The sequence below is a fragment of the Physella acuta genome, unplaced genomic scaffold, assembly GCF_028476545.2.
Source record: "Physella acuta isolate Inbredline_101_S28 unplaced genomic scaffold, ASM2847654v3 ptg000538l, whole genome shotgun sequence".
NCBI lineage: Eukaryota > Metazoa > Mollusca > Gastropoda > Physidae > Physella > Physella acuta.
The window spans coordinates 610,071-636,232 of record NW_026732057.1 but is presented as its reverse complement, the minus strand read 5'-3'; the positions used below and the strand labels follow the sequence as shown (position 1 = coordinate 636,232).

At 34.9% G+C, this 26,162-nt stretch overlaps 1 protein-coding gene across 1 annotated transcript in view; it reads left to right on the top strand.

Moving 5' to 3' along the window:
• The first annotated feature begins 1,126 nt into the window (after positions 1–1,126).
• The window catches only part of LOC131945867 (putative phosphoenolpyruvate synthase), a 62,430-nt gene continuing 37,394 nt past the window's right edge, over positions 1,127–26,162 (top strand). Inside the window, exons 1-23 of the mRNA XM_059306478.1 lie at positions 1,127–1,229; positions 4,852–5,015; positions 6,851–7,107; positions 7,513–7,578; positions 7,872–7,985; positions 8,239–8,348; positions 8,830–8,885; positions 9,464–9,516; positions 10,330–10,457; positions 10,825–10,972; positions 11,305–11,494; positions 11,659–11,721; positions 12,558–12,607; positions 15,890–16,053; positions 16,972–17,042; positions 18,131–18,266; positions 18,747–18,956; positions 20,405–20,502; positions 20,827–20,898; positions 21,260–21,366; positions 21,504–21,576; positions 23,874–24,005; positions 25,668–25,752. Of these exons, the coding sequence (XP_059162461.1) occupies positions 1,127–1,229; positions 4,852–5,015; positions 6,851–7,107; positions 7,513–7,578; positions 7,872–7,985; positions 8,239–8,348; positions 8,830–8,885; positions 9,464–9,516; positions 10,330–10,457; positions 10,825–10,972; positions 11,305–11,494; positions 11,659–11,721; positions 12,558–12,607; positions 15,890–16,053; positions 16,972–17,042; positions 18,131–18,266; positions 18,747–18,956; positions 20,405–20,502; positions 20,827–20,898; positions 21,260–21,366; positions 21,504–21,576; positions 23,874–24,005; positions 25,668–25,752 (2,650 nt within the window). The remainder of the gene's footprint in view (positions 1,230–4,851; positions 5,016–6,850; positions 7,108–7,512; positions 7,579–7,871; positions 7,986–8,238; positions 8,349–8,829; positions 8,886–9,463; positions 9,517–10,329; positions 10,458–10,824; positions 10,973–11,304; positions 11,495–11,658; positions 11,722–12,557; positions 12,608–15,889; positions 16,054–16,971; positions 17,043–18,130; positions 18,267–18,746; positions 18,957–20,404; positions 20,503–20,826; positions 20,899–21,259; positions 21,367–21,503; positions 21,577–23,873; positions 24,006–25,667; positions 25,753–26,162) is intronic.

The window sequence follows — 26,162 nt, the reverse complement described above, 5'->3', positions numbered from 1 at the left end:
TTGTCACATATTGGCTTGTGGCTTTCAAACCAATCATCAAGCTTAGCCTTATCACCAGCCAGCATTTCCTGCATTATTGCACATCTCTGGCAGTACTTGGATAGGCATTCAAAGTCCAGGTGCAATTCTCATTAGTGCAGCCTATGCCTGATTTAGAAGTTTTAGTCGTTGCAATCTCTTTTTGTTAGTTGCCATTTTCTGGGAATAAACAAAACATATATATAAAATTCAAGTAAATATCACCATGGTTTTACTGTTTAAGTTTTTAGTCCTGTACCATTCCGGAATAATATCGTGTTATCGCGAGATAACCCTACTTGTTGGGATGGTTTTTTTTTTTTTAAAAAGATGAGCTATGTTGTCTTAATTAAGCTTTTTAATACATGAAGGATACCAATAGTTATAATTTTGTTTTAAAATGAGAGCACATAATTCAATATGTGAACACTCACATGAACCCAAATCCTTCTCATTCAGTCTCCCCTTCCCCTCCATGTGGATGTGATAAAAATTTAAATTATGATGATCCTTTAGCAGTACATTAGCTAAGAATAACTTAAATTATTTAACTCAAATAAAATTAAAAGATTTTATTTATTTATAATTTATTTTATAGCCTATAGGCCCTTTGATTTATAAAAAAAAAACACTAAAAGATAAGACGCAGGCCTTGTAAACATTCGGCGTGAACAACAGCTCACCACACTTAGGAGGTGGGGGTGGTAGCGTTATGGTCTGTTGCGCATGCGTGGAGAGTGAGGGCGGTGGGTTAGAGATTCAGCGTGCGTGCGTGGTTGTGTCCCGCATGATGGGGCGATGTAAGTATGTATGTATATATATATATATATATATATATATATATATATATATATATATATATATATATATATATATATATATATATATATATATATATATATATATATATATATATATATATATATATATATATATATACAGATTGTTTACATTCTACTCTCTAAATGAAGAGAAGCGTATTATAGTGAAATTGTTTAGTACTGTTATTAAATTAAATCTATGCATGCACATAGCACCAACTTTAAAACAATTACTTTTTTTTTGCTCTTTTAATAGATCTACACAAGTGTTTAGGGAGGAATTAGAAATGTTTCTTATTCTAATCTACTCAAGCTTGGCCATCCTGGCAACGTTGTATATTTTTACCACAAGCAAGCCAAATGTCGTGGCTGGTGTGTACAGGATGCCAGGTAAATTTACACATTTAGTTGTTTAATTTAGCAATTTCTTATGTGTAATCCCTCTGTGTAAGCTGCGACTTGTTTTTTTTCTTTCAACGTCTTACTGTAGACCAGTGCAGAGGCGTAGCGACCCTTCCCGGCGCCCGGGGACAAACTTTTCGATTTGCACCCCCCCCCTCAAACTTTCGATTTGCACCCCCCCTCAAGTATTTGATTTGCACCCCCCCCCCTCAAACTTTCAATTTGCACCCCCCTCAACCTGTCAATTTATTTTTCCAACCCATTTTGGCGCCCCCTAAGCTCGGCGCCCGGGAACATATGTCCCCCCGCCCCCCCCCCCCCCCCCCCCCCATCGCTACGCTACTGGACCAGTGTTTCTCAACGTGAGGACAAAGCCATATAGGCAAATGGGAAGGGGGGGGATACATTTGATTACTAAGGCGTACAATTTTAAAAAAAACCCATTAAGTTCTGTACAGCCCACAATGCGGCCCACAGTTTAATTGTTAAGGGTGGTTTATAAATTTAATTAGTCATCGCTCAATCTGCTAAAAGTAGAATCGTATTGTCAGTATTTTAATCAACGATTCTGGGAAAAAGAGACAAAAACTTAAACGCTATGTATAAATAAGCTACTGTTGGCCTTTTGAAGAATAAACGACATGAGTGAAGAAATAGAAATACAATGAGAAAAATCACCATTGCGAATTATTTAAATAATTGTGAGAAATACCAAGGTCTTAGTCTCGCTCTTAACTGTAACATTGGTGTGGAGGACATTTCTCCAACACAATTACGTATCACATGTCAACATTTTATGCGCCATATAGCCCGTTGATTCCGACTTCAATTTGCTTTTCTTTCCGTAGCTTTTGTTCACCCAAGAACAAACTACAAGGCAGCAGTTGTTTGAGTTGGGTTGGAGTGATTTGTCCATGATAGATCGCTTTCCCCAGCTAACGGGCCTTATTTACCAGGGGATTTGAACGTAGAATTTTGAAGAAAGCAATCAGTCTCCCGTCGCGACCACGCCGTCCCCATATATTTCTAAAATTTAATCAAGTTCCTAAAGTGAACATTTTGTCATTTAACATTATAATATTTTATTATGCTTATATAATTGGAAGTAAAATACAAGCTTACTTATAAATCTGTTTAAGATGTACACATATAAAATTAATAATTTAAATATACATTTTTTAAAATTTTCACCATTTTGTAAGTATTTGTTATTTTAATTTTATCAGTGACATAGATATAAATTTATTTTATACTAACACAAGATTGGATTACCAACTGTTTTCAGTGCCGGCGCCAGGTTATTTAGGCAAAACTTATTAAAACGCCCCCTTTCACACACATTAATTACTAAAACATACGTATAAGAAAACAATTAATTAAAAGTGACATATTAATTTATTATCAGTTGCATACACGTTATAAATAGACATCAAAATCTAATTTTACTTGCTTCCTTCGTCTCAAAAGTTTGTACTAATTCCTTCAATTCCAGCTTGCAAGCGTAATCACATTCTATTGAAATTGTTGCTAAGTGCACGAGTCTAGTTTGTACTTTACGACATAGACCCCCCACCCTTCCCCCCCATTTAGAAAATTTTAAGTGCTTCCCTCCCGAGAGAAAAAAGTGTGGAAAAACACCACTGAATCAAAAAAAAGTTCTTGTAGTGTTGGGCTCCCTGCAGTCCTCCCAAGGTAAGTTTTAAAACAGAACTTACCTGTTTTAAGCTTCACTGTCTTTAGTTATAATTGTAATGTCTATATTGTGTGATTATGTAACGATTTTTGGTTTATTTAAAATAAAATGTTATAAATAATATAGATTCCAGCCTAAAATTGTTATGTAAAAAATACTTTAGGAGAGCGTGAAAAATATGAAAAGATAACTAATTAGATATTTAATTTACGACTGTGTGTCAATTAACATTACGTATTGAAATCTATAACGGCTACTGATGTATTTGTCTTTCAACTTGATCTTAAGATCTTTTGGCTCTTAAGCTCTATATAATTTTTACAATAGCAAATAGTTACTTAAAGTTGTATTTATATATAAGCTGTCAACCAAGGGTGCAGGAATTTGAAATGGATGTGAAGTTAAGCAACGAATTATTTCCCAATTGGAAATACAAATACAACAATTTTATTCAAGGGAAATAACTTTCACAAGAATAGCTAAATTAACCAAGTGTAAGAAGACATGCTTGAAATTCACAATAAAACGCTCTAAATTTCATTACGTAATCATTATATATATTGTGTTATATTAGTTATGTAACTTTGTGAAAAATAATATTTAACTTATTGAATACTTAACTGTAGGTTTTGCTTAAAAAAACTGTAGCTTGATTACAACACAGTTTCATTTAATATCCATGAATTTTTTGTATAAGCTAGCATTGATCTAATCTACATAAGTAAATTTTGGATCCCCTTAACAAAGGGACGACTTTCAAAAAATCAAACACGGCTACCTTTTAAAGGCATTGCTAGAATTGTTGATTAGGTATTAATAAATTATTATTTGAAGAAAAAAAACGAAGTTAACGGTTAGTTATAAATTCCATCCTATTTAATATTATATATTAAGATTGGTAATATAGATTCCTAAAAAAAACTGAAGATTTTTAAACTAGAGTAGTGTAGTGTGTTCCGTACTGAATTGAAATCATCTAACTTACGATAAACTCGACTACTTGACATACTCTAATACATTCACAACACATACCAAACTTCGATACCTAAACATAACTAGACTCGATACTCCAGAACTACGACACCAACTCGTTTAACAAACGGTACTCCCAATCAACGATTTCACTGGACCTACTACTACACTTTCACAGCCAATATATTTCGATACCTTAATACCACAAGAATCAATACTCCCGAACTCCAGAACTACGATACTTCATCACCGGCATTATCATTTCTCTATTACCAATCAGATTCCACTAGACCTTCAACTACAAATTAGTCGAATAAAAATTATGACACTTTAACACTTCGATATTTTATACCTACGAAACCATATCAGCAACAGACTTCCGCCGTTACTACCAAATCTAAACGATTTATCAAAACTTACCAAACAAGTACAATAATTTTAACACCCCTTCATTACAAAACTCTGTACACCAGGACAGATTTCTAATTCAAAGTCATAGAAAACGAGACTTACAAGCCCTATTAAAATTAAATAACCGTTTGAAATGTTCGAAATTTAAATAACGAACTTATTTAATCGTTTCCTACATCAATTATATGACACCAAATTAAAAAGGCAAAGTGACTGGTAAAAAGCAATCCGACCTTTCCTATTTTGGATGTGGGGTTGCATTTTCACCATCGCGAATCAAGATATGCCTATATAGACCTAATTTTGGGGTGGGGGTGCAAAATTGATAGTTCGTCTTGGGCTCTACCAATATATACAAGTTATTAATTATTAGGTACTTTTTGATTATAGCGATTAAACATTTTGCGCCCCCTAGGGATGGCGCCCTAGGCGACCGCCTAGTTCGCCTTATAGGTAGCGCCGGCCCTGACTGTTTTAAAAAAAAAACTTCACTTGAATTTAGTCGTTTATGCTTTTAATTTCTCCTTTCATTAGGTCGTGGCTACTGGTTCAAACGATTGATATTTTCCATCGTATACAAACTTCGATCTTTTACAAGACGGAGCAGCACTGGATCTACTTTAGATATCAGAGGGTATGGTAGGGCCCATTCTTATGAGCTCATGGAAGCTCCTCACCCCTTGTTGCCTAATCAGCATGTGAGTAATTAGTTTTCAAATTAATTTTTTTCATAAATTAAAAAAAAATAAAGTTTTCAATTATCAGATAGAAGAGTTTATTTTCGAAATATTTCATGCACTATATTTTATCATCGAAAAAATTGTTTTACCTTTTGTTTAAGCGAGTAAGGATGTGGCGATAAAATGCATTGAAGCACAGTTAAGTATAAACAGTTTATAGTAGGCCAAAGCAGAGGCGTAGCGAGGGGAGGGGGGAGGGGACATATGTCCCCGGGCGCCGACCTTAGGGGGCGCCAAAATGGGTTGGATAAACAAATCGAAAGTTTGGGGGGAGGGTGCAAATCGAACGTTTCAGGGGGAGGGGGTGCAAATCGAAAGTTTGTCCCCAGGCGCCGGGAAGGGTCGCTACGCCTCTGGGCCAAAGTGACCTACACTAGGCTGTTTACATTTTCAGGCAGACTGGTTCAGTCGAGCGTAACAAATACAAAAACAATGTTAAAGCTAAACCACAACCATTTTAAATTTACTGAATGGTTATCACTGATTTACACTTTAAAATATTAGGCAGAAAATGGAAAATAGATTGCAAAAAATTTCATTAATCGGGCCCTTGTTAAAAACTAGTCTGTTTTTAAAGGTAAATCGGGTATCCAAATGTTGAGAAAAAACATTGAAGATTAACAATAACCAATAATATTTTCTGACTGAAACATTAAATAATATGTGAGTAACTGGGTAGTTTATTTGTCTTATTTGTAGCTAGCGTTAGTTGGCATAGAATGGATTTTTGTGTGCAAGATGTGCAGCAGTGTTATGATGCTGACACTTTAATTAGTTTTATGTTATTTATCATTCATTAATCTCATTACAAGCTGATTCTTATACTGCACGACATTCCACAATCTTATCTTCATTGAAATAATTTAAGGTATATAAAGTTCTCCTTTCTGACCTAATGACCTATAGGTCAGATGAAGAAGATCACATTTTTCTTGACCTCGACATATGAAGGCAGTGGCGTAGCCAGGATCGTCTCAGTGGGGGGGGGGGGGGTCCAATTTTTACCCGGGGACAAACTTTCGATTTGCACCCCACCCCCCTCAAACTTTCGTTTTGCACCACCCTCATACTTTTTATATTTATACCGAGGGGTCTATGGCCTACGCCACTGTATGAAGGATGATTTGGTCAGCCGACGTTACTTTCTTGAGCTTGAGTCAGGTTCCTATCGGCACGTTCTACAGTCACGAACAGGGACAGAGATCCGAACTAGATACCTTCGGGCGCTCTACCATTTTACCACACCGTCCCTTAATACTTTGAATAGCGGATCTATTTTCTTTATTATTCTCAGTTTATGGAAACTATTTATTTATATATAAACAACTCTTCTTCTTCTTCGTTCTTAATTTTAGTGTTAGAATGGATCCCCCTCCAACACAATTAAGGATACGTGTCAACTGGTTAGCGCCATTGAGGCCATTGACTCCGATTTCAGCCTGCTTTTCTTTTTGGATTTACTTCCATAGCCTTTGTCCAACCAAGAACAAACTACAAGGCAGCAGTTGTTTGATTTTGGAGTTGTCTCTCCTAGAAGAGCGACTATCCTCAGCTAATGAGCCTCATCTGCCCGAGGGTTTGAACTCGAGACTTTTCGGTTTAGCAACCTTGAGCTTTACCGACTCGACCAAGCCGACCCCTCCATATGAACAACAAAAAAGGAAATTAAAAAAAAAAAAAAAACTTCCCAAAAAGCAAAACCTGGCTCTTTAATAGTTTTAAATAAGCTTTTCTGAGATCAAACCTACACACATTTTGTTATTGCTGATACAGTTAGTGTTGAATCTAACCAGGCCATTGACTGCTGCTACTTTGGCGCCACCAGCAAAGATGGTGCCAACATTGTTTGTCGTCTGGCAAGACGTCACAACAGAATGGCCGAGATCTGGCTATTTTTAGAACTTCCTGGCATTGGTTGCCTGCAGTTCCCCAGACACCCAGATACAGAGGTCAGCTACACAGATGGGTCAAGGTATCAGGCTGGGGGTCTGGTGTTTGAGGTCATAGAGCCCATGAAGAAATGGAAGATTACATACAGCGGGAAGTTAAGGCTAGTTTTTTTAAAATATTACTTGTCATAAATAAAATTTGTCTTGAAAATATTCTGAAATGTTATCAACGTTTTGATTCAATGTTCGGAAATTTTCAACACTGCTTAATTCTGTCAAACATTTTTGCACTATTTTATGGTGTTGTAAATATATCAGAATGAATTACTGAATAAGAATAGGCGTAACATTAATTTTTAAAAACATTATGTATGATTATTTAAAAAAAAAACATAGGCCTACATGTGTTCACAACTTCAAAATAAAAATCTGTAAAAAAATGTGTGTTAGACTTATTATAGGTTAGTTAATGCAGTCAGAAGTAACAATAAACACAATCTTCCTAAATCAGACTTTATGTTTTCCTTTCTTAAAACTGTTACAGTTTTAATAATTTTTTATTTTAGGAAAGGCCTGTGTAATAATGTTACAAATAAACCCGAGGAGTTCTTGGAAACACATTTTACATTTACGTGAGTAAACATGACTTAGCTTCATTACACTACAACATTCAGATTATACGCAACCAACAAAGAGTCTACAGAAATCAAATGACGAGGATAACTCAACAAAATACAGGATTCTATTAAGTTACCATTAATTACCTGCATCACTGCTTCTACTTTGGTGGTTTATTTTCTGTTTTCTTCATGTAATAGGGATTCAACATTTAATTTTCTTCAGTGAATAATTAGGAAGTAACTAATTGAAAGAAATAGAAACAAATATAACAATTTTAAAAATATTTTTCATTTTTTAACTTTAGCTGGAGTGCTTTCTCTCAACCTTTCAACTTTGACACAGATATGTCGACTTCTATTCTCGGAGATGGCTTGGCAAGAGAAGAGTGGAACTGGAGTTTTCTTGAAAAGCTTAAAAGGTAGGCGTAGCATGTCACGGGTCATGGTCATGGTCATGGTCGTGGTCGTGGTCATGGTCATGGTCATGGTCATGGTCACGGTCTCGGTCACGGTCACGGTCACGGTCACGGTCTCGGTCACGGTCACGGGCATGGGCATGGGCATGGGCATTACCCTCGAGCTAGCAGTCAAGAACTCTACCAATTAACAATGCCATCCCATCATGTGTATAAGTGGTATCATATAATTTTTTTTTATTAAACTTTACTTCAGCAACCACCAGAGCCATTATGAACAGTGGGGGGAGCTGAGGGGGAAGGTGTGTGTGGAAGGTTACGAGGACAAGGTCATGTCTTTACAGTGTGTCCGTGATCACACTTTTGGTAATACAATATTTAACTGGCTGTGTATGCTGTAATACACTGTTTTATGTGGCCTTGTATGCTGTAATACACTGTTTTATATGGCCTTGTATGTTGTAGTATTCTGTTTTATATGGCCATATATGTTGTAGTACTCTGTTTTATATGGCCATATATGTTGTAGTACTCTGTTTTATATGGCAATATATGTTGTAGTACTCTGTTTTATATGGCAATATATGTTGTAGTTCTGTTTTATATGGCCATGTACGTTGTAGTTCTGTTTTATATGGCCATGTACGTTGTTAGACAATGTTTTAAGACCATGTATGATGTAGTAAACTATTTTAACTTGCCATTTTATCCGGGCGAGTTTTGTTGTCGTTGTCTTATCTGAAAATTGTACTGTAAACACTTTAAAATAAAATGTATTATACCCCTTCATTTGAAAGTTAATTAAAAGAAAAATTTCTACAATGGATCTGTGCATTTATCTTTGCAGGGGTTCGAGACTGGAGAGATATACATAGATATGTTGCGATGTTTATTTACACTGAGGTATAAATATATATAAATATATATATATATATATATATATATATATATATATATACATAAATATATATACATATATATATATATATATATATATATATATATATATATATATATATATATATATATATATATATATATATATATATATATATATATATATATATATATATATACATATATATATATATGTGTGTGTGTGTGTATATACATACCTATATATATATATATATATATATACGTATATATACATATACATATACATATATATATGTATATATAATATAAATATATATATATATATATATATATATATATATATATATATTATATTTATATATAAATAAATATATATATAAATATATATATATATATATATATATATATATATATATATATATATATATATATATATATATATCTTTATATATATATATATATATATATATATATATATATATATATATATATATATATATATATATATATATATATATATAAGGCTGTTAACAACATTGTTATATAAGCCGTGTTGACCAGATAATTACAATACACATGATGTTGACCTTTGTTGTATTCAGACAGGGATGGCTATCCAGGTGGGAGTGTTTTGTCAGCCTAACTTGATGTCACAGTAAGTGACAGTACTCTATGTGGTCTATATACATGTTTTGTGACAGTAAGTTGTCACAGTAAGTGACAGTACTCTATGTGGTCTATATAAATGTTTTGTCACAGTAAGTGGTACAGCAAGTTGTCACAGTAAAAGTTATGAAGTTACTCTATGTGGTTTATATAAGTTACTTGTGACAGTAAGTTATGACAGTAAGTTGTAAAAGTAAGTTGTGACAGTAAGTTGTTACAGTAAGTGATCATGTTACTCTAAGTGGTTTATATACATTTAGTTTGACAGTAAGTTGTGACAGTAAGTTGTGACAGTAAGTTGTGAGAGTAAGTTGTGACAGTAAGTCTTCACTGTAAGTGATGATGCTACTATATGTGGTTCATACATATTTGATGTGACAGTAGGTGTTCATGTTATTTTATGTGACATAATCAAAGCAATATCATTTCAATTATTGGCAAATGTATATCAGACGTTAGATAATGTTATGAAATGTCCTGACATAGTTAAATCTGAAAGTATTTGAGAGTTGGTTGATACGTTGTGTAATCTATATGTTGGTGGTGGTAACGTCAAAGCTTAAATTAGTGATGGGTATACCAAATAAAGGAAATGCTCTACTTGTCAGTAAACTTAAGTTAGATATGCTGAAATATTGAGGGTCTACATTGTGCCATAACTGAAGATGTGTGTTGTTGTTTTTTTAAAGATTAAATATTTAAATGATATTGTGATTTTTACATTACTTATTTTGATTTTAAAAATAAAAACATAATTTTAAAAATCGTTAAAATGATATACTGTGGTTCTTTAAAAACCCAGTGTGAAGATTGGCTACGTGTCATATCCTAATGGTGACATTGTGTCAGTGACAGACGTCAGCCTAAAGTTGTGGGAGGTTGGAGAGGAAACAGGCCCACCGCCATCTTGGAACTTTTCGTTCACTGCAGGTTTTTTTGCATTTCTATAGCATTATATTGACGTTTATGTCTAGCGTTTTTCGTTTAGTGTATTATTTCTTCAATAAAATAACAGTGCCAATTGATCATCTGAAAAATAAAATTAAGTCATTTAAATGAATTAAAAGAAAACATTGCTGATCAAATATTTTATGTGAGCAATTTCGTTAGCAATTGATCAGTGCTGGGATAAAATAATCCATAATTTTAATTTTAAATTCAACACAATTAGTCAATTAAAGTTAATTCATACACATCATTATGCGATCATTTTCTTTTTAAATATCTACAGTCACATCCAGTATGTTCGGTAATTTAATGATAACTTAAATTAACAACAGTTTTCCGTATGAAATAGATGGTCAAGTTTATAACGTAATTGCAACAAGGGGGACAACTCCAGATTGGTACCATCATGAAGACAGGGGAGGTAAAGTCATGGAGGCGTTCACAAAGTTTACAGTGAATTCCCATAAAGGGAGAGGAATCAGTGAATACTTCTACAGGTAACTTAAGGCGAGCTATGCTGAGAAATATAGTATGTTGCTATGTCAACAAAGGTAATTGTAATAACATTATGCTAAATTATTTACTTGATACATTAAATAATTAAAAATCTTATAAACAATATCTTAATACATATTGTTTCACTGCTAGGAAAAGATAGTAAAATATTTTTCAATATCAGAAACACATTAACTATCCTGATATTAAAATTAGCTTAGTTAAATTCAGTTTGTATGCAGCGCATATTGGCATAATATTAAATAAATTAAAAATTAAACAACTACCATACATTCAAAAGTAAAATACAAGATATTTTCATATTTTACTGCAGAAATTCAAATGGACCCTTGCGGACAAATCTTCAACCCAACTATAAACTAGTTCAAGAACCACCTTCAAGTTTTGTGAGAGAAAATGAAAGGGAAATCACTCTGCTATTTACGCACCCTGCATGTAGCTCTTCAGCTTTGGTTGGTGGAAAAGGTGCTCAGTTAGCTCAGCTTACTGCACTAAGAGAAAATGTAAGGGGATACATTATGATAGTTTTCTTTTATTCCTAGACAAATTTCAGAAAAAAAAAAGAAATTTTTCAAATTGAATTTCGAGTATGAATACAGTGAATAAAGTTAATATATTTTAACATGCTTTCCATGTGCTTAAAAAATACTATTTATTATTCTTGCAGGTAAAAGCTCATGTATCACCTGGATTCTGTTTAACACTGAGATCGTTTGAAGTACAGCTACAGGTAACTTAATCTCTTCAATGCCGCTATCCAGACCTACAATGGCAGGAACAGGTGTTAGCAAAACTGAAATATTAACATGTGTGCTATTAAATGGATTATTATTGATATATAAATACTGGCAGTTAAAAGCATTTAGCTAGATTTTTATTGCTCCACTTATTAATTTAAGTGATAGAATGATACACAGGAAGCTATTTGGAAAAATACAAACTTGCAGCAATAATTTTTAGTGTATTTAAAACGAATTTAGTAAACGTTTTATTATCATAGTGCGCCTACAATTTTTGTTAAAGTGCAATATAGATTTATTATGGGTGTCTTCCATAAATGACGTCACGCTTTTAAAAGCTATTTTCCCTCCCCTACCCTCTGTCACACATCGTCACAAAAAGCCAACCCCCCCCCCCCCCCCCCCCATAAAATGACAACCCCCCCCCCCCTCAAAACTGCAAGTTGAATTTTTCTTAAAACATCGATATTTTCCAAAATCTTGTCAGAACTCTGTCAACCTAGAGTATTTTAATCAATTCATTACAATTTATTTAAAACCGTTTTCTGAAACGCAAAATAACGGCTAAAACTTGTTTTCCAACATTGCTTTTTTATACACCAACCCCCCCTCTCTCTCATCACACGCCGTCACAAAATTACAGACCCTCTTTTCCTCCACGACTGTGACGTCATTTAAGGACGACCCCTATGGTATAGTTTAAATGTGGCATACATTTATTTATATTGTAAACAGCCAGCGTAATTTATAAAACGGCCCAACTGTTTCTAATTTTAAGATCTCAAAGTTTGACTCCTTCAGTCGTACATTTTTATTTATTTTATAGAACTATCCTACAATGCTCAAGGCAACCAAAGCTGTAGCAGAAGCATGCTAGTGAGTTTATTTTTTGTTTTATGTTTTTTCTTTTTCGATCTTACTTAGTTGTAATGTTGACAGTGCCGGCGCCAGGTTATTTAGCGCCCTAGGCAAAAAATTTAAAACGCCCCCTTTCACAAAATTAATTACTAAAGCATATGTATAAGAAAACGATTAATTAAAAGTGACATTAATTTATTATCAATTGCATACACGTTATAAATAAATAAACATCAAAATCAAATTTTACTTGCCTCCTACGTCTCAAAAGTTTGTACTAATTCCTTCAATTCCAGTGTGCAAGCGTAATCACATTCTATTGAAATTGTTGCTAAGTCTACGAGTCTACTTTGTACTTTACGACAATGCCCCTCCCCCCCCCCCCTTTAGAAAATCCCCCCCCCCCAACCCCACCCCGCTCTCCTAAGAGAAAAAAAGTCTCGAAAAAAACACTGGAAAACATAGTTCTTGTAGTTTTGGGCTCTCTGCAGACCTCCCAAGGTGTGTTCCAGAACGGAACTTACCTGTTTTAAGCTTGACTGTCTTTAGTTATAATTGTAAAATGTCTGTGTCGTGTGATTATGTAAAGATTTTTTTTGGTTTTTGAAAAATAAAAGGTTATACATGTTATAGATTCCAGCCTACAATAGTTATATATGAATCCTATAGGAGAGGGCGAAAAATATGAAAAAAAAACACATTTTTTAAATATTTTTTTATTTTTTATTTTTATTTTTTTATTTTTTTTTATTTAATTTTTTTTTTTTTTTTTTTTAATTTTCCTTTTTTTTTTTTTTTTTTTGTTTTTTGTTTTTTAAAAAAAAAAAACAAAAAAATTAAAAAATTAAAAAAAAACAATAAAAAAAAAAAAACATAATTAATTTGCGACTTCGACTATTTTAGACGCATTAGTTGCACTATCTCATACTGTTTGCCTACTAACATTCAGTATTGAAATCTACAACGGCTACTGACGTGTTTGTTTTTCAACTTGATAATGCTAAAAAAAACCTACCAAACTATTTTGTTTAGAACTTCTGCTTTATGTTATTTTACAATAGCAAATAATAACTTAAAGTTTTATTTATAAGTAAGCGATCAACCTAAGGTGAAGGAATTTTAAATGAATGTAAAGTTAAGCAACGAATTATCTCCCATTCGGAAATTCAAATACCACAATTTTATTCAAGGGAAATAACTTTTACAAAAGTAGCTAAATTAACTAAATGTAACTAAGACATTCTTGAAAAACACAATAAAATGCTCTAAATTTCACTACGTAATAATCAAATATATCTTTTTTATTAGTCATGTAAACGTGTCAAATGAATATATTTTACTAATTGACTACTTAACTGTATGTTTTGTTTTCAAAGTCTAAACACGGTAGCTTTATTATAACATTTTTCTAATATATTATGATGACATACAATAAACTTCTGCTCACAATTAACAACAAATTTCAAGTTTTTGGATCCCCTAAAAAAGGGGCGCCTTCAAAAAAATTCAAATACGGTTAACTGCTATAATTATTAAAAATTTAAGAAATTATAATTTGAAAAAAAAAAGTTTACGGTTAGTTATAAATTCTAGCCTTTTATATATTAACGAGCCGACCCGCAGCGTATCGTACGCCGCTATTTAGTTGTTGTTTTATTTTCTACTTTTCAGTAATTCATAATTTGTGAATTCGACAGTACCACTGCTGTCACTGAAAATATTTGCTTTAAAATACTATCAGTAAGTCGTTAAGGACGATAACCCCCCCTCCTTTTCCCCTAACCCCCGTGAAAGTAGCCTCCTCTTAGCTACCTCCCCTAAGTTTAAAATCGTTTCAAACTAAATTATCTGCCCCGAATAGCCGTCACTTAACCCGGCTCTACGATTGAAACATTTAGCGCGATCCACAGCTCACAAGACTTCCTGGAGAGGAAGAGAGGGGACTGCAAGGCGCGCTTACAGCTTGTTGTCTAACGTCTCCAAGAAGAGAATTATATATATAGATAGTTTACGAGAGGTAATTTAGATTTCTAAAAAACTAAAGATTTTTCAGCTAGATAACGCCTACCTTTCTTTGTAAAGTGTTGGGTCTGAATTGAAATCCTCTAACTTACGATAAACTCGACTACTCGATATACTCTATTGCATTCACAACACATATCAAACTACGATACTAGACTGGATGCTCCAGAACTACGACACCAACTCGCTTAACTTCACCAAGCTCTACAAACGATACTCTTAATCAACAACAATTTCACTAGACATACTACTACAACAATCAACACAATTCGATACCTTAATATCACAAGACTCGATAATCCCGAACTCCATAACTTCGATACCTAATCATCTACATTCTCATTTCACTATTACCAATCAGATTTCACTAGACCTTCAACTACACAACAGCCAAATAAAAAATACGACACTAACACTTCGATACTTTATACCTACGAAACTATATCAGCAACAGCCTTCCGCAGTTACTCTCAAATCTAAACGATTCATCAAAACTTACAAACAAGTACAATACTTGGAACACCCCGTCATTAAAAAACTCAACACGCCAGAACAAATTTCTAATTCAATGTCGGAGAATACGAGACTTGCAAGCCTTATTAAAAATCAAAATTGCACATGTTTAGGAACGTCCCGTCATGCGCTTCAGCGATCACTAAATCAACTTTAAAATTAGATAACAGTTTGGAATGTTCGAAATTTAAATTACGAACTTATTTAATCAATCATTTTGCACATCAATTATGTGACACCAAAATAAAAAAAACCAAAGTGACTAGTTAAGATCCCTAATTTTTTATATATTACCATATATAGTTCATAAAAGATAATCAAAGTTAGTAATTATTAGGTACTTTTTGATAATAGTGATTAAACCTTTTTGCGCCCCTATGGATGGCGCCCTAGGCGACCGCCTAGTTCGCCTTATAGGTAGCGCCGGCTCTGAATATTGGACTGGATTTCCTCAAAGACAATTAAGTATTACGTGTAAACATGGTGTGCGCCATGTTGTATTTCAGTATATTTTGCTATCATAATTTGCTTCCATAGCCTTTGTCCAGCCAAGCATAAACTACAAGGCAGCAGTTTTCGGTCCACATCTGCCCGGGGTTCGAAATCGAGACTTTTAGGCTTAGCAGCCATGAGCTTAATCAATCCGACTACGCCAACCCCAATTTATTATATTTTTATTTACTTAGTTTTGACTCGCATCACATTAATGTAACGGTTCTAGTGTCACATATCTGATGGATTACATTTTCATGTTGTGCTTTTTAGTCTACAAGGTGCAGATTTGGTGTCCATATGTGATGATGCTGTACAAGCCATTACCTCAACAGAGATCTGTGATGTGGTCAAAAAAAGTATCACAGAGTCCATGCGGGTCTGTTTTGGTGCAGGTTACCAGAGTGTTCATTTGGCGGTCAGGTCCTCTGTTGCAGGTAGGTGTCGCGGTCATTGAAATATAAACTTTTGCAGGTAGGTGCAGTGATCATTGAAGCGTAAACTGTTGCAGGTAGGTGTCGTGGTCATTGAAGCATAAACTGTTGCAGGTAGGTGCAGTGATCATTGAAGCATAAACTGTTGCAGGTAGGTGCAGGGATCATTAAAGCATAAGCTGTTTCAGGTAGGTGCAGGGATCATTGAAGCATAAACTGTTTCAGGTAGGTGTCGTGGTCATTGAAGCATAAACTGTTGCAGGTAGGTGCAGGGATCATTGAAGCATAAACTGTTTCAGGTAGGTGTCGTGGTCATTGAAGCATAAACTGTTGCAGGTAGGTGCAGGGATCATTGAAGCATAAACTGTTGCAGGTAGGTGCAGTGATCATTGAAGCATAAACTGTTGCAGGTAGGTGCAGGGATCATTGAAGCATAAGCTGTTTCAGGTAGGTGCAGGGATCATTGAAGCATAAACTGTTGCAGGTAGGTGTCGTGGTCATTGAAGCATAAACTGTTGCAGGTAGGTGCAGTGATCTCTCTCTTTCTTCTATTCCTTCGTTAGTGCCCAAGACACATGGGGCATATGAAGTAGAGTTCATCTGTTTCAGTGACCTCCGCATATGAAATGATAGTGTGATCAGCACACGTGAGTTAGGTACCCATCAGAGCTGGGTGGACTCAGGGATGGTCTACTGACTTGAACCCGGATTCGAACTCGTGACTCTTGGGTTAGCAGTCTAGCGCTCTACCGCTAGGGCCCGCCTTCCCTTAGATGCAGTGATCATTGAAGCATACACTGTTGCAGGTAGATGCAGTAAGACCATCACTTTCATAAAGCTAACCCTAACATTTAAGTAATTTAACCACCATAATCACATGCTGCGGTATGCCTAACCCAAATGTACCTAAATTTCGTTTAGGTGAAGATGGAGATGAAGCATCTTTTGCTGGACAACTAGACACATTTCTAGGAGTTGTTGGACTGGACCAGGTGTTTCTTTACACCCTGTAGTTTTTAAATAGGCTCGCAGCTTAATACTAACATATAAGCTTACCATTGGGTAATGTTGCTATTAAAGTTACTGTTAAGCTGGGGCTAATTTAAGATCCGGTTTCGGACTATGGCTTGGGTTAGTTTAGACTTCCTACAGATTTACTTGTAAAGTATGAAAAACGATTTATTTCATACTGAGTCGGGTCATTCTAAATATTCAGTAGCATTTTTAAAATGGATGTACAGGACTAGCCTTGGTCATTTTTAAATGTGATTAATAGGTCGACTATAGGGCTTGTAAGTAGGTCACCAACCAGTTCAACGGCTCATGCAGGTTTTATAGAGCCGTAGAGCTGGTTGGTGACCTACTTACCAGTCCTATAGTTTAATGGCTCGGTCTAGTGATATAGCGCTAGACTGCTTACCCGATAATGCTCAGTTCGAATCGGGGTTCAAGTCAGTTAAACGTCCGTGAGTCCACCCAGCTCTGATGGGTACCTAACTTACTTTAGGGAAAGTAAAGATGGCTAGTCATAGTTCTGACCAAATTTACATCTATTCATATGATACAGTCACTTAAACAGGTCAACTTTACTTGCCCATGGACCGTCAAGTTCGAAAGGAAACTTTACTTACTTAAAAGTGTTTCTGTAAGTTTTAGAGTGAACTTTTCAGTAGTAGAAAAAAATGGATAAAACTTTCATGGATGTGTACTTCTGTTCTCACTATCCTCCAGTTTGCGTTTACATCGTAAATTAAGTTAATGTATTCTTGTGTACAGATAATGCTTTTTGTTTTTTATTCTTTAGAGATATAGCTATCATTACAATATTATTTGAGTGGGAGATATAGCTTGCAGTAAAAAAAAATACTATTGTTTACTTGTGTGGCAGATTCTGCTAGCAGTAAAAAAAAATTACGGTTATTTACTTGTATGACAGTTTCTGCAAGCAGTAAAAAATAATTACTGTTGTTTACTTGTATGACAGATTTTGCAAGCAGTAAAAAATAAATAATGTTGTTTACTTGTATGACAGATTTTGCAAGCAGTAAAAAATAATTACTGTTGTTTACTTGTATGACAGATTCTGCAAGCAGTAAAAAAATGTTGGGCCTCAGCTTTCACCCACCAGGCTGTTGAGTACCGCAGACAACACGGTCAGCCAATCAATGTCCTCATAGGTGTGGTCATTCAGGAGATGGTACCTGCAGAGTCAGCTGGTCAGTGAAGATTTATTACATGGGGGTGTAATTGTGTGGATAGCTTTATTTTTGGTTGTGATTTTCGGATCGAGTTAAGGTTCCTGTCTTTGGTGATAGTTAATTTTTGAGTGGTTGTGGTGGAGGGAGGGGGGGGGGGAGGGGCTATTGTAAATGTTTGGCGTAATCAATTTTAACATTAATGATAATATAAATCAAATAGGCTGTAATAAATAGAATAATAGTAGGCCTGCTATTTGAATCATGTCCTACTTTTATATAAGTGTGGCGTTTGCTTATTTTAGAAAAAAAAAACATTTACCACAACAATAGCAACTTCCATTTAACTTTTACGAACAACAGAACCTACCCTAAATAATTATGTCAGTATACATTTATACACTTCGAACGATTTAGTGGCCAATAAAGTGCCCAATAAATTTTAAAAGATATTAAATTGTTCGCAACAAAAATTTACTTTTTTTCCCTGACCTCTTACAGGTGTGATGTTCACAGTTGACCCATTGACCCGCAGCAACAGTCATGTCGTCATCAACGCCAACTTTGGCCTGGGCGAGTCTGTGGTGTCAGGGAGGTCTAACCCTGACACCATCACAGTGGAGCGACACCCTGAGTTTATACATGACACCAGTAAATTGGTGATTGGTTCAGTGGTGGCTGGTGACAAGAAGATCAAAATTGTGGAGACAGGTTGGTGTTTTCTGATTGTGAATTTTGGTTTAATGTTAGGTTTAAATTTAATGTTATGTTTCAGATTAAGTTTTGTAAAACTCAAGTTCCCTTTCAAACCTGACGGTCTATAGGGTAAGTGAAGTAGAGTTCAATTGTTTCTGTGACCTCGGCATATGAAGCACTATGCCCAGCTGCCTTTACTTTTCAGAGTTGGGTGGACGTAGGGACGGTCTACTGATTTGAACCCGAATTCGAACCCAAGAATTACGGATTAGAAGTCCAGCTCTCTACCGCTAGACCACTCCGTCCCCAGATTCAGTTTTTGGTCACTATTTATACAATGGTTTTGTCGGGATCCTGTCTACACTAAAATATAATTTCCTTTAGAAAAAAGTTCTTGATCAGTAACAGCGCTGCAGTTTGCATGCTGCCCAGCTTCGCTTAGGCTTTCGAAAACATTGAGAATTTGAATGCTTAATTAATTCGCCCGAGGGTCGGTCTACGACCTCAGGAGTTATGAAGAGATTCCTACGTGGACATTTTTGTTCGATTTATAGCTCATATAAGGCGCCGGTCAGTCGAGGTCAGTTTTGACCCCCTCATCGTAGACTTTTCGGCCAACCGACCCCTGTGTTTTGAAGCGCCTGTGGCGCCGGGAAGAGCCCTATCGGGCACCCGACAACTTTGCTTTATATATTATAGAGATTAGCAAATTGCATAGATAAACAAAGATTTCAATAAAGCAATTAAGGCCTGAAATACTTCAGTATAGAAATGTATTATTTGAATATATTCTAGATCTAGATAGGGTCTACATCTGTGTAAGTCTAGTTTTTCCGAATCTCTAGATCTAGATGATCTAGAATCTCTAGATCTAGATGATCTAGAATATCTAGATCTAGATGATCTAGTATATCTAGATCTAGAATATCTAGATTTAGAATCCTAATAGAATTTTTTTTAAGTTAGCCCGAGCAAAATTGTATTGTATAAATTTTATAGCGTACGTAGATCTAAATAATATTTGAATGAAATAGTTCATTTCTTTTTATTCTAAACACGGCAGATGACGTCATTAGTTAATGTATAAAAATTAGTGACGTCACTGTTGTATGCATTCTTTTACACAACTATAAACGCTTTTCCTGTTGCATAATTAAAACTGTTTTTCTACATTCGAATACGCCTTTATTTTTTATTTTTCTTCTTTAAATAAAATTGTGGTTATACATTTAAAACATCTACCATATTATTTTCAACAAAAGTCCGTAGCAAGTTCTCCATATATCGCTGAAGATTCTGGAGTGATATCCAGCGAAAATATTTTGCGGACAGACAGAGAGAGAGAGAGAGAGAGAGAGAGAGAGAGAGAGAAAGAAGTGCGCACTTGGGCTTTTATATATTAGGATGTTTGAGAATCACATTTTAAAATATTTAAACAAGTAAGTTTTATCTTTGTGTTTCAGGTTATGGAGGAGTAAAGGAGGAAGTTTTATTAGAAAGGTCAAAAGTCGTTTCTCTTTGTGATACAGTGATTTTAAAGCTTGCAACCATTGGTATTGAGGTGTGTTTTATTGTATTTATCAATGGTAGTGCTAATATTAATGATAAATTAAATATTTTCGTTAAATTGAGAGATATTTGTTGAATTTAAATATTTTCATTAAATTAAAATACTTTTATTAAATCTGTTAATCGTTTAACCTTATTTTCCTCACTTCTTTTGTGTCTAACCTGTTTACAATTAACAGGACCTAAATATCCATGAACTTGACTCCTATTAAAAACATAGACCTTCACGCCACTGTTTATAATTTTCTCTTAACTTTATCTCTTTGCCCATACAGTTAAATTTCATATAATGATTTGTGAGCTTGTGGTTTTTCAGCTAGAAAAATACTATGGCTGTCCCAGAGATGTAGAGTGGGCTGTTGTTGGTGAGGAGATTTACCTGTTACAGGTGGGGGAAACTGTTTGTTTACTTTCTTTATTGTTTTTTTTTTTACTTGCAAGGTTTATTATGATATGGATACTTTGTTTCTTGTACTCTAAGTTCATATCACAATGCATTATCATACGTGCTTGACTTACAGTGGGTGAATATTCATTCACCAAATGTGCACACAAAACGCACTTTACCCAGATGAATACCATTAAAAAATATTGCACAAAACAACAATATATATATATATATATATATATATATATATATATATATATATATATATATATATATATATATATATATATGTGTGTGTGTGTGTGTGTTTATATATATCTATGTGTAGAACTATATAGAAATGTTTGCTATTTTTGTCCAGTGTCGTCCAATAACAGTGTCAGAGGTTGAGACAGAGGAGGAGCTAATCCATGAGTTTGACAGCCCAGCTACTTGTGATTACCAGTGGTGGACCACAGCTAATATCAGGTTCTGTAACTCTGCTAAATAACACATCATCTTGTATTTAGAGTTACTGTTACTTGTGATATCTGTAACTTTGCTTTACTAACTGTATGCCCTATGCTGTTTTCTTGTTTGCTAATATAAGAATATGTATGTCTTAGTGAAATGTTGCCAGGGGCAGTGACTCCACTTACGCTAAGCATTTTCCAGCCAGCTCTTGAGTATAGCCTGCAGGTATCAATTACAAGTATTACAAGCTTTCATTTAGTTTGCACCGTTTTTTTTTTGGGGGGGGGGGGGGGGGGTGGCTAATCTTTTATCTGACCCACTTCTAATGCTGCGATTTCGTTCAAACTTTCCAGATCGCCCAAAAGCGATAACAGGTCTATATATTATTTTTAATTTAATTAGATGCTTAATAATATAAATTAAATGGTTTCGAAATAAATGGGGGGAAAAAAGCAACTAAATCACTCGATAGATTATTATATCCAATAACAGAAGGGGAGATAATTAGCTAGACGCCATCACACTAGCAATATGATGAGCCGTGGTTCACCAGAATATGTACTATCGTAGAGCCGGTCGATTTAATGAAGATTATTGGGGGCTAGGGGTCGGCGTGGTCGAGTCGGTAAAGCTCATGGTTGCTAAACCGAAAAGTCTCGAGTTCAAACCCTCGGGCAGATGAGGCTCGTTAGCTGGGGACAGCTACTCTTCTAGGAGAGACAATTCCAAAATCAAACAACTGCTGCCTTGTAGCTTGTTCTTGGTTGGACAAAGGCTATGGAAGCAAATCCAAAAAGAAAAGCAGGCTGAAATCGGAGTCAATGGCCTCAATGGCGCATAACCAGTTGACACGTAACGCTTAATTGTGTTGAAGGCGTGGTCGAGTCGGCAAAAAGCTCATGGTTGATAAATTCGAACAAAATCTCGAGTTCAAACCCACTGGCAGATAAATCTCGATCCCCTTCAACACTAATAATTAAGAACGAAGAAGAAGAAGAAAGATTGGGGGCTAACGCACTAACGAGAGTACTTAAAAAAACAATGTTTAGAGTAAATATTGTAAATCTAACGCTATCTCAATTAATAATTACATCTAGGTTTAAAATTCTTATGGGTTTTTTTCTGTTTCATTGTTATCATATGCGTCTAACCCTTAAAACCTCGATCTTGTCAAAACTAGTTTTTTAATAATAAAATATCGAAATGGCGATTGTGTTCAGCGATTATTTCACCAATCTTCTCAAAGTTTTTGCATGTTAAATCATTGAATTCAAAGGTTATAGAATACACTTGAATATTTTTCCTTAGAAAGATTTAATTTAATTAATATAGGTCAAAATGGATGGTTTTTTACAAAACAGTCTTGAATTAACATGTTCTAATGATTTATGTTTATAATAATGCTTAAATTTCAATTGACTCAGTAATTGTTAGAAATGTATGTACTATTAGCCTAACATTTTAAATATTGTTTATTCTTAGAAGTGCTTATAGGCCCTACTTGAATTAATTTATGCACTAAATTTTAATAAATAAAGTAAGAAATTATATATATATATATATATATATATATATATATATATATATATATATATATATATATATATATGTATATGACTTCTTACTTAATACATAGCAAAATAAACATTGAACTTTTCTTGCAGTACTTACATTGCAACTTGGGCGGCAGAAGAAAAACAATTCGTCTTCCTAAACTTATGCCTTCCTACTGCAACCATCTTTTTCTTTGTATTACAGTAAGTCTAAACACTATTCATAATAATGAGTATATTTCAATAAAAATTTAAGCTTAAAAATTTAAAAAAAAATTATTTAATAATCTATTTTGTGAGCGGTGTTTAGTATTATTGTTGTATTTATTTTTTGGAAAAGGCTGAACTTTTTTTTTGTTTATTTTTTCATAAAATTGTAACAGGATATCAGTTGTGTGTTTCTAACCTCCGTTTTTCTGAACAAAGACTCCATTGCTGTAAGCCTATTGGGCGAACCTCTGCCACAGTTAAAAGATGACGACATTGTGAATTATTTTGGCCGCAAACCTTTAGGGTTTTTACGAAGAATTTTCAATTTTCTCTACTTTATCAGAGTAGGTGCACGATAATTTTTAACCTATAGGTTATAGCCTATGTCAGGGGTCGGCAACCTGCGGCTCGCGAGCCGCATGCGGCTCTTTTGATAAGAAGATGCGGCTCTCCAGCTCCTTACACAAATACTAATAATCTTAATAAGAAAATAAAATATTTGAATTTAAAAAATGTTAATGGCTCTTTAAAACCACGGAAATTTTGAAAATTGTAACTTTTGGCTCTTCCGCTTCAAAAGATTGCCGACCCCTGGCTATGTTAAAAACTTATATTTAAAATTATAACAATAACTAAATTACTAGTAAGCGTAATATCCCTTTACTATAAACTGATTTTTTTTGTGTGGTGACTTAGGATTAGATTATTGTTTCTTATTTCACTGTTGTGAAGTTCAAAAAAATAATAAATGTTTCAAAGGTTTCTTATAAATCCACTGCCATGACCGCCGAATGGGAAGAAAAATTAAAAACATACACAGTGGAGGATGAAAGGACAGATGCAGCTGGACTGTACAGGTGTATAGATCAGAAGCTGGCGGACTATGAGTCTGTGAGTGGTCTCCCTTTCTTGTTCCTGTTGTTGTGACTATGAGTCTATGAGTGACCTCCCTTTTCTGTTCCTGTCATTTTAACTTTTTACTTTATACGAAGTATAGAGAAAGTATTGTAATCGTGCAAAAAATAAACCGGGAGTGATCTCCCCTAAACTTTCTCGAATATGCTTATATAACACTACGGGGATGGCAACTCGGGATGAAGACATGATTTTAAAGCCTTTTTTAAATTACGTAAACTTTAAAAAAATAGAATAAAATCTCGTAAAACAAAAGAATTGCACACCAAATGAGCAAAAAAAATGTGTATAATAGTGTGGAATATTATTAGTACTTTATATATTCACATGTGTTTTTTAGAAATTGGAAATAGCGTAAATTACTACTTCCGGTCAACAGAAATTGCTCAAAATTTTATATAGAAGGCAGAGAATTAGATCTTTTACTTACACGTGAATTTTGATTTAACTTTCTGAAACAGTACTCAAGTTATAGGCTTTTGAAAAATTGAAAGTAGAAAATATCCACTTCCGGTTATCGAAAATTGCTGAAAAGTATATGGGGATCTACAAATTTGATATAATACTTATATATGAAATTTCATCAACCTAGATGTAACGGTACTCAAGTTATCGTGGAAGAAACTCTTATTCTAACGCACTCCATAACAACCCAGTTTCTACATAAAACATTACTATCTACCACCCGTCGTAATTTTCTACATTCAATATTAACTATGCACCAACATTCATTCGCACCAAAAATACACACCCAAACACACCACACAACACAGCTCATGAAGTGGATTGCTTGCCCTGTGTACCAGGTCTCAAAACACAACACAACTCATGTAGTGGATTGCTTGCCCTGTGTACCAGGTCTCAAAACACAACACAACTCATGTAGTGGATTGCTTGCCCTGTGTACCAGGTCTCAAAACACAACACAACTCATGTAGTGGATTGCTTGCCCTGTGTACCAGGTCTCAAAACACAACACAACTCATGTAGTGGATTGCTTGCCCTGTGTACCAGGTCTCAAAACACAACACAACTCATGTAGTGGATTGCTTGCCCTGTGTACCAGGTCTCAAAACACAACACAACTCATGTAGTGGATTGCTTGCCCTGTGTACCAGGTCTCAAAACACAACACAACTCATGTAGTGGATTGCTTGCCCTGTGTACCAGGTCTCAAAAAACAACACAACTCATGTAGTGGATTGCTTGCCCTGTGTACCAGGTCTCAAAACACAACACAACTCATGTAGTGGATTGCTTGCCCTGTGTACCAGGTCTCAAAACACAACACAACTCATGTAGTGGATTGCTTGCCCTGTGTACCAGGTCTCAAAACACAACACAACTCATGTAGTGGATTGCTTGCCCTGTGTACCAGGTCTCAAAAAACAACACAACTCATGTAGTGGATTGCTTGCCCTGTGTACCAGGTCTCAAAACACAACACAACTCATGTAGTGGATTGCTTGCCCTGTGTACCAGGTCTCAAAAAACAACACAACTCATGTAGTGGATTGCTTGCCCTGTGTACCAGGTCTCAAAAAACAACACAACTCATGTAGTGGATTGCTTGCCCTGTGTACCAGGTCTCAAAACACAACACAACTCATGTAGTGGATTGCTTGCCCTCTGTAACAGGTCTGGTCCTGGACTTCTATCAACAGTGGCAGGTCTGCCAATATGGCTCAAGCTTTGATGACACTTGTTGGTGGCAGTGCTGCAGGTAGGTAACATGACAAGACTTTATATGACAGATAGATAATGTTTATACATAAAACATGATTACATTTGAAACCCTGTGATCAACAAATTAGTTTAGCGTTATGGACAGTTGTCGGAAACTTGCTTACTTAATCCTCGTCACTCTCTGTTGAGTATAGGGCAGCAACAAATCTCCGCCATTCCACTCTGTCAAGGGCGAGACACTTCAATACATTCTAGGTCTTGCTAGTGGCCTGTTCTTCTTCTTCCATCTCTCTCCTCCATGTTCCCAGTGGTCTTCCTCTCTTTCGTTTTCCAGGTGAAGTCCATTTTAGCGCTATGTTCGGAAGTCGTCTTCTGTTCATGAGAACGACATAACACAGCCATATGTCCTTCGTATTATTTCCTTGTTCGGGAATTTGTCGTCCCACT